Here is a 9861-nt window from a genome sequence, read left to right as displayed (position 1 = left end):
ACTTGGCCACCTCCACACCACCCCCCATCTAACTTGCTGCATAAATCACTGGAGACGTGGCTGGTAGTGTCATGTAAACAGTGAGAGACAAGGGTTCCAGCCTACTCACAACCAGCTTCAAAGAAGTTACAAGCTTGTGGGGGGAGGCTGGTGGGTCCCAGTACCTTCCCTTTCTCATAGCCCTTCCCTTTTTATTCAGCTTACTGTAGTGATGAAGAAAGAAAAACAAACAAACAAAAAGATTTCCCACAAGTGATCTTTCTGAGCTGTGTCCATTGCCTGCAACGGACTCCTCAGGAACAAGCAGACCGGGCAGGTCCCATAAGCATCTGTGCCTTCTTCCTCTGCTGTGGATGTCCTAACAAGCCAGATGAGATGGGAACACAGACCAGACCATTTCTTCATGATGCTGCCCCTGCTCCCCGAAGTCTTTGATAGAATACATTTCCTCCTGAAATGTTAAGAGTCCCTTACTCCATGAGTCAGTAAGTGCAGAAATCCTCACCCATTCTTCATGAACCTTGTGCAAACTAATTCTTGCTGTGGCACTAAGAGGCAACAGTTCACAGTCCTTGGCTTCTGTCCAGTTCTCCAGCCGTGCAGCTCAGCACATCAGTACCAGGTCAGATCAGAATTGCCCACGTGGATCCCAGCAGCCAGCACTGCAGCAGAGGTTCTTTCAAACGCTGGAGCACCCTGGCTGAGATCAGCTGTAGCACACCAGGCTGGGCTGGCTGCTCTCTCACCCGTGACAAATGAGGTAAATAGCCTGAGCAGAGAAGGTGCACTGCAGTCACTTCAAACTGGAAGCTTCTCTTTCAAGATACGGACTGACTGCTTGCTTTGGAAAGGTGGCACAGGGTTGTAACTAATTTCACAATGCAGACATAATCAATAGAAAATGGACATCATTTACTCCTCAGTGACAGCTCACTAAATCTTCAACATCCTTTGAGTCTTCCGAGTCAGGACTGCCCAACGATGAGCCAATAATGTGTGACCCATCTCCGTGATGCTGCAGGATAGGATCTGTCAAGAGACACACTCCATTAGGACTGTTATTTACTGTGCCAGTACAACAAGATGTAAAATACAGACCTAGGAGACAGAAAACGCAGTCTGGAATTTTCACCAGTTTTAAGCAATGCTGCTCAAAACAAGGCAGTTCTCCACTTCTGGTTTTAAGGTAGGCTATGACTAATATGGATGCAACTAGTGTGGCTCCCATTTGAATTCATCAGGCCTAGTGCTGAGCCCCCGAGAGCTCTCCAAGGAGATCCTTCTGCTGGAAAGGAGTATTTGTTTGGCACAGCAGTGGGAGAGTGTATCTGTGCTGCTTCCAGGCCTGAGGAGACTCTTGGCACTGGAAGAATGGCACAAGCTAGCAAGCCCTTCTAGGTGAGAGCTGTGCAAACCCAAATAGCACAGCTCCTCACCATGAGAGGTATCAAGTGTATTTATGATGCCTCTGGTCTTCTCTCAGGTAAGAAATCTCATTCAAGGAGGAAGCATGAAGAAATGCACACTAAATAGTTACTTATTAGCCTAAGTGTACTAATTCAAGGCTCAAGGGTGATGGGAACAACTCAGCAAGTGATGAAGCAGCTGCTGTTTTCATGGTTTTCCCACAAGGTTAAGTGGGGCTGTCTTCCACTTCTGATAGCAACTGGGTAACCAGCTTGCTTAAGGTTTCATAGCAATGACGTGGAAAATTATTTAAGGGAAAGCAAAGATCTATAAAGGGTTTCTTCACAGGATCTCAGAAGTGCAGCACTGCTTTAATGAATCCTAACTCCAGCATCAGCCTCGTACCTGTTAGTGTTGTCAGGGGCAAGACTGACTCGCTGTCTATGTCATCCGTTGCCTGGATGAAACCATGGGAAGAAGGAACAATAAGCACAGTCTCATCATCTATCGTAGGCTGATCAACTTGTTCTTCTATCGTTGGAGAGCCCAGGTCCTGCAGAACACAGAAGAACAGGACATGAGAGCATGCTCATGGTAGCAGAAACAGGAGGACCTGCTTTGCCAGCCACACTGCCCAGTGAGCAACACACTGCCTGGATGAACTTTGTCTCACTGAATTGGAACGTCAGCATCTGAGCTAGTTTTCTTCAGCAGTTATGGGGCATGTTTCATCCTACTGCAGGCATCTAAAAGGCAGATTAGAAGAACTCTACCCTTCGGGCAGTCTGAGGGCAGGGGGAGAGGGAAGGACAGACTGCAAAGGCTAAATAAAGCTTTTCCAACTCTTTGCTGTCTAGGTGTTCTGAGACACTGAAGCAATACCTTTACAGTACTTCCCAGCTCCACAAAAGCAATAGTTTTACCTGAACTTAATGACATAACTTCAATTTTAGTTGCTTGCCCTCTCACTTGCTGACTGTAGGTTGGTTCCAAATTTTTTAGCTGAACCTCTTTACATCAAAAACTGGGGAATACACTGGTATACTTCCAGGTACAAGCTGTCAATGCCCCTGCTCTCTTCCAGCCCTGTAATAGCTGCCGCCTCTTCCCTGGCTCTCGTGGTACTGGAATGGCAGTAATACACCTGGCTTACTCACTGTCCCACCACAGACTCCTGGTTCTGCAAAAACACACCAAAAGGCATCCTAGATAGTACTGCCAGAATAAGCAGAGTTATTTGGATTCCAGTTTTTGTGTGTAGCATGCATGAGGTTTGTTCAAGCTTCAGGACTCACTGATGCAGAACATTTGATAATGTTGCCAGCAGAATGGGAGGAACCTGGATTTATCCCTGTTTTCAGAGGGAGCAGGAGATGTTTGGGAGAGGTTACAGCCCTCTCTGTCCAAGCAAATCCTGAAGACCCTCCACCTAGTTTTTTGGAAAACTTGTTTCCCTACATTGTTTCACAACTGTTTTGCAAAGACAACGGCCTGAAAACCACTTTCCTGGTGCAGCTGAAGAGGAGCTGACTACCTGTGCTGCTGCTCAGTCAATCAGACTTGGTGCCAACGTGGACCCATTCATGCCAGGTAGGGTCTGCCTGACCTGCAGAAGCAGCTTCCTGCAGAGAGCCCAGCTGAACCTGCCCACCACAGGCAGTGTGTCGTGAGGCTTCAAACTGGGAAGAGGAGGCATGAAAAACTAAGAAGCTGTTGTGGTAAATAGACCATTCCCAGCCAGGAATAATAAAACCCTGCAGCACAACTGCCTGTGTCCCACCAGGCACCCCACAGGGACAATACAACACAGTGCATTACAATAGCATGGACTTCAAATGAGAAAAATTTAGGCATGTCTTTCTAGAGTCATTTCTCAGTTAGAATCACTCAGACAGTTCACGATCTCCTAGAATTTAAATACATGTCAAACTTGAATCTGACTAGAAGTGAAAGGCAAATTAGAATTACAAATTCAGTTTGGTTTTCTGTATACAAAAAAGGTTTAGCAGCTCTATAAGCTACTAGTCATAAGTGATTTCTACAAAGTTTAATTAGGAATTATGTTTATAGCAAAAGTTTACTAACTGTACCTTGAGAAGCTGAAATTTTAAACTGAGTGTAGAAAGGTGATGGATTCCATCTGTTGAGAATCTTCTCACAGTCTGTATCAACCATGAGACAAGAAAGAGGAAAATGGAAGAATCCCAGCTTTGGGTGTGTTTGGGATTCAAACACTTCTGTAGTAGCAGATTGTGGAGATGTACCAAGGTCCTCCTCTTTGTAGAAGCACAGAGGATATGCAGTGCCTACTCTAAACTTTGTCAAAGACAAAGCCTAATGAAGTCAGAGCATATCAAAAGTGGATTTTCAAGATGGATAAAGCAGAAATACAGCAACTGTAGAGCACAGTGTTTTAAAGAACAGGATGGGGTATTTGAATTTAACTAATTTCTTCCCACAGTCCTATCTAATCAATCTTCCAAGCAAAAATGCATCTTCTACCCACTAAAGAGACCTTCTTTTTAGCATCTCCATTTTCCTTGACTTACTCATTATTGTAGTTCCAGCTATGGTTTCAAAAAATTCAGTTTCCAACTGAAAGATGGAAGAATTCAGTATATGCCATCTGAATAACTGAAATCATCTGGATAAACTAATTTCTGCATCTCAGGTGCTGAAGCTGAATAAAATTGAGGCCAGAGAAAGAAAGAGCTTAAATAATTAAAATTCCAATTTGACAAATACTTAACTGGAGTCGTATGGTTAATAGAAGTCCTCAAAAATGGAAACTGTGGAGCACCTCAAAATATATAATTCGATTCAGAGAGCAAAAACTGACTCCCTTGTTCTTCACCTCCCTTGTTCAGCAGTCTATCTATCTGCAAATTAAGTGTGTTGGGCAATTAACAACCTAGTTTAGAGCAACAGCACCAAATAGTAATCAGATGAAGGCAGCTGTTCAGTGCCACCAATATTCCTGCTTTTCACAGTCATCATGCCAATGTACCCTGAGCAGTGAAGCAGCTCCACAGTTGGTGAGCTGCACAATGCTCCAGACAAAGACAATCAGCCTTGGTACCAAATTAAATGCTGTCACTGTCACACCCGTAACATATTAATGAAGCTCAAGGACAGAGGATCTGAGCAAAATACTCCCAGAACTGCAATATACACGGACTCGCTGACGTATTTAATAATGAACAGCTTCACATAAAGGCCAAAGATGCAAGGAAATGACTCTCCAGGCAGATACAGGGAAATACCAAGTATCAAGCACTGCCCTACCTCAGTAACGTAAGAGCTGGGTAAGTCAGTGTGAGAATGCTCTTCCTGTTTGAGGCTGGCAGCTGAAACCTCCTCCTCAGTTCTTACTATAACTCCATCCATCAGTTCACTGCTGTTCCTGTTGTTGAACTGGGAGGCATCCTCTCCATTGTAGACTGACTGCTCTTCGTCACCCAGCTTGGACTGATGGATATCTCCTGGGAAGGTGTTTGTCTCTAGGGTCTCGGGAGGAGCTGTCAGGTCAGCTGACTGCATGTCTGGATCCACAGCAAGCTCTGCCTGTGTGACAGAGGAGGAGATCTCCTCAGCAGCCACCGTGCGGATGATGACGCTTGGCGTGTGGCACTGCACTGTCACGTTGTCACTGGTGTTTAACAAATGCTCTGGCTGTGAGCAGTAGTGGAAAAAAAGACAAACAAACCCCCAAAAAGTCAGAGACCTTCCTCCAAGCATCTTCATATCTTTCAGTAAATAAAAGCGAAAGATTCAAAGAACTCATTAGAGTTTTACATATATAGTATGTCAGCCCAGATCATCTGTTGACCCTTCTTGGCCTTAAATGATGAGTTTGTAGACTGAATTTGGTGTCAACTGTTCTTTAAGTCACAAGCAATGTAAATATGCAATACAAGAGAAGCAATATTCAGGTAAGGAGCACTATAGATTCAAAAGACCAGTTTTTTTTCCCCTGAATTTTACATCACTTCTGCTATTCAGTCTCCATTCTGATTTCCCCTCCTTCCCTCTAATAAAAAATACCATCATTACTGTGCAAGTTTTGAGAACACCACTATTTGTTTGTGTAACTGGGAACCTCAAGGAACTGCAGGGTTTTGTTCTGCTGGAGCAAGCCACTAGATGGAGACACCACGTTCAGCGACAGTAAGAACCCAGCTGCTTTACTAAGCTTTTCGAGCAACTTCCAAGTTGCTTTTTAAAAACAATAAAATAATCCCTTTTTGGTATTGTAAGCAAAGCAGCAGTGTTACGATTCAGAAGTGCTCTGCCCATGCCACGTGCACACTGCCTGCTGCCCTGGCCGGGCTCACCTACCGACAGGGCATGGACTATGATCTGCTCGGGGGAGGCGGGGGCTGCCGCCAGCGTCACGGCAGGACTGGCCGTCAGCGTCACGGGCAGCCCTTGGCTGGAGCTGGTCTGCAGTAGGTATGTGCCCGGCGTGCCCGTCGGCTGCAGGTGGAAAGACTGCAGGAGACAAGAGAACATTCACACCCAAACGCACGGGGGTGCCTTCCAGGGACACCCAGTGCTCAGAGCAAGCTTATTTACATGAACCAGCCTAACTGTAACTCCCCTGCAAAGCAAGCAAACAAACCCAGTCCCCACTGCACTGATGGCTGTACTGCACAAGTAGAAAGAAACTCATCCACAGCTTCAGGCTACCAAGTATTAAGGCTAAAAATCAAGCATATACTATGTTGGACAATCACAGGTAGGAAAGAAACAAATTCAACTTACTCTTAACATTAAGATGAAAGAAATTGTATTATAAATTACATTACAATGGAACTGAAGGAATATTTACTTGCTGGGAGTTTCCTCTAGCTCTGTTACATCAGATTTCAACAGCAAAAACAATCACAAAGGAAAATTCATCACACTAAGGTATCAAGGCAGATATAAAGCATTTAACTGTAATTCACATTTTATTCCACAGCCCTGATGAATTACACTTTTAGACATACAGTTTGCTTGGAACTTTTAAGTCTTAGATCTCTTAACTTCCTCTTTCCACTTGAGAACTATATTTTTTTTTTAAATGCAGTTGTGCATTAGCAGTCTAAGAAGTAGCTGTGCTTAAATGAGAAAACACAGTGACAAATATCAGTTCTCTGTCACTTACTGGAAGAATCTCAAAGGTCTGTAGTGTTCCACTGTTTAGTGTTATTGTCTCAGAGTCAACAGTAGCAGCAGGGGAATCGGTTGAGGCTGCAAGAGGAAGTAAAAACAGAAAAAGAAACGATGTGAACCAAAATGTTTCAGCCCTGCAGAGAGCGTAACACACTATTAATTATTACATAGCAGGGTACTGTTAATTCCAGTAATAAGAAAAAGAAAATTGGCTGCAGTCCTAATGACAAGGTTCTGTAATTGGCACCCACGATCCAACACTATTTAAAGAGGGCATTCTACGATCCAGAAGTGCAAAAGAGAGCAAGCATGGGTTTACTGCACAGGGATAAAAAGTAAACAAAGTTATCTAATATGACCTAATTACTTTTTGTAGTGGGATTTGTAAGAGGTTCTGGTGGAATGATATGCTTTGGATCATGTGTTACTTGTTTGAAATTTGTGTCATGTTTAATATTGCTGTTTCCTACAGAGCTCTTTTTTTTTTGGTATTTTTAAACTTCTCTGCCCTTCACAGTATGTCCACCACTGATGAAACGTCAGATGCTCCCTAAGGTATCTGCCTACCCTGTATGCTGTGGTTCTCACACACTACAGTGTATGAAAGCTGTGAGAATACTTACCACAGGTGTGTAATTGTTTATGCAATTATCTCCATTACTTCTAAGAGTAATGAAGGGAAGCCCTGAAAACAGTTTACGTATCAGATTTCAAAATCACCAAACACCTCATACCCAAAGAGAACACAAAACCTATTCAGAACCAAAATTGTGATTTTCAGTTACTCTTAAAAAACTCACAAGTTCCAGGAAGCTGGAGGAAAATTAATACATTGCCAATTATCCAGCAATTCCACAAATACCAAAAGGTCCAAAGACCTACATGACAACAGCAGTACTCCAAGCACTGAGAACTTGGTCCTCAGACTTCAAAGTAGAATAATTTTGGTATCTTATGAAGATACAAGCTCTGATTTTGAAGATTTTATTGGTTTTGTGGCATGTTTAAGATTTCCAGCTGCAAATTTCTGGCCCCTAGTAGCTGTAAAATGTGGCCTGTCTGTTACCTAGCCAGGTATGTTCATAAAGCCTACAGGAATTACCCTTTGAAACCTTGAGCCTTCTATCAAATACAGCTTAAAATGGCTCAGAGGTTCAGCTCTCATGGCATTGGGAAAGCCACAACACAAAATTAATTTTGACTGCACAAGCAGAAATTCTTCAGAAAGCAGACTAAATGGGGAAAAAGGCTTGCTAGGCACACAGGAGCAAGCAACATCACAAAATAACCATTACAGGATTCAACTCAGAAAGGACTAAAGGACAGCTTTGACCAAGCTTGGTTGAAAGTCTGAGACTACTGACATATTGCAACAGATAATAAGTTCCTGTCTTGGTGTTGTGTGTCATTCTAATTAAAAAATAAACTGCATAAAATGAAAATGGCACTTAGAAAGTAGTACGTTCATCTAGTGAAATTATAAACAAAAAATTGTTGACTGAATGCCTATCTAGTCATAGTCTGAAGAATCAGTTCTTAGCCTGATTTATTTATTTTGTAGCTAGCAAGACTGAAGCACTAATTTTTCCTAATACAACTGGCAAATGACAAACAGTGCAAAATAGTGTAAAATGGAGATGACAGGCTGCATATGGGGTGAGTGCACTGGAGTGACTGGAGTTACTCAATAAGATGAGTTACAAAAACAAGCAATAAGCTCTGCCATCAAAGTAGACCTGGTAATGTTTGATAATGAGCAAAGTTCATCACTAAGAGCATGGGAAACACCAACTTAAAAAACCACAGTAGTTAGAGGAGACCATCAGCTGAATACTAGTGTGACTGAGTAGTTAACACTTTCCAGAGTGTTTACATTTAGAAATAACTGCATGATAAAGAGCAGGACTAGAAAAAATATGATATACCTTCCCTTCAGTGTCCTTCAGCAGAACTAAGGGATAGCAGTATTCTACAAAAGGAGATTTTGTGCATGGTATTGTTCTGGACAAGAGCTATCAGAAGAAACTTAAGGAATAAACATATTTATACTGCATCTTCATCAAGAGGCTTGTGTACTGAAGCCTTCTCAAAGAAGACTTCACATGGCAAACTCTTGTGTGTATGCACACAGACAGACACCTACCTACAGCCCCTAGGTCCAGGTGCTCCAACTGCAGCTTCCAGGTGTGACTGTCAGTAATACCTACGTTTGTCTAAGCTAGGAATGGGCAAACGGAATCCAGAAAACCAAAGCAGAATTAATAAAATGATTTAAAACATACCCACTCCTCCTTCACCATTTTAACAGAAGAAAGTCTGAGGTTTCATTAGAGGACAGTTTGTTTCTACTAGCTACTTACAGACGTGTGTGATCTGGACTGGGATCTGCAGGGCTGCCACGGGGCTGGGCGTGCTGCTGGCGCTCTCCTCCAGCCGAGCCACTCGGATCTGCACGTGCTGAACCCCCGAGCTGCAATTACTGTTGGGTAATCCACTGCCAGATTTGGGCTCTGAAAGCTGGTGCCCTGGATTGTTTTTTTGGTTCTCATGGAGTTGTTTAAGACCCTTTATCAGCACTGAGAGAAAAAAAAAATACTCGTGCTAAAGCATGTTGAGGAAATACATTTTAAATGCTGCATGTGAGACTTATCCACAATGAAAAGAGCAACCAAAGTCCTTCTGGATTGGAAACCTGAACAATTTATAGAGATAACTCAGCTAGAAATTTAGAACATACATAAAACACATTTATAGTCAACTACTGGAATGAACTCCATTTTCTCAAGGAACCTACACATTTTAAGATGCTTGAACAAAACCAGCTCAATTCTAAGCCAGTATCACTTAGTTGTGTAATGCTGCTACCAGAAATAAACTCTTCAATCTTATGAAACGTGGAAGCAGATTTGTTCAAGAGGTTGGCAGAATGGAGTCAGGGAGCAGGAGAGAACTAATCTCACAGTGGCTATACCACAATTCTTCATCTGTGTCTGAAGTGGCCCATTGCTCCAATAAAACTGTGCACCTTTCTTCCCTATCATCACTTTGGTCCCACTGAGGGAGCAGCTGACACATGTAAGGTTACAAAAGCTGAGGCCTCTGCTTTTCTAGCATTCAATACAGCAAACTGCTTAAACACAGAGACACAGACTGGTTTGGGTTGGAAAGGACCTTTAAAGGTCATCCAGTCCAACCCCCTGCAGTGAGATATCCGCAACTAGACCAGAGCCCCCATCCAACCTGGCCCTGAATGTCTCCAGGGCTGGGGCATCCACCACTGCTCTGGGCAACCTCTCT

General features: G+C 43.1%; 1 protein-coding gene across 1 annotated transcript in view; it reads right to left on the bottom strand.

The window, feature by feature from the left end:
• Positions 1-698: 698 nt before the first annotated feature.
• DMTF1 (cyclin D binding myb-like transcription factor 1) overlaps positions 699-9861 on the bottom strand; it is a 22992-nt gene continuing 13829 nt past the window's right edge. The window contains exons 12-17 of the mRNA XM_008936745.1: positions 8925-9140; positions 6557-6642; positions 5746-5898; positions 4693-5079; positions 1813-1960; positions 699-1029 (exon numbers count right to left, since the gene is read on the bottom strand). Coding sequence (XP_008934993.1) covers positions 920-1029; positions 1813-1960; positions 4693-5079; positions 5746-5898; positions 6557-6642; positions 8925-9140 — 1100 coding nt within the window. The 3' untranslated portion in view covers positions 699-919. The remainder of the gene's footprint in view (positions 1030-1812; positions 1961-4692; positions 5080-5745; positions 5899-6556; positions 6643-8924; positions 9141-9861) is intronic.

This window comes from Merops nubicus, unplaced genomic scaffold, assembly GCF_000691845.1.
Source record: "Merops nubicus isolate BGI_N331 unplaced genomic scaffold, ASM69184v1 scaffold38163, whole genome shotgun sequence".
NCBI lineage: Eukaryota > Metazoa > Chordata > Aves > Coraciiformes > Meropidae > Merops > Merops nubicus.
This window is presented reverse-complemented; position numbering and strand designations above follow the sequence as displayed.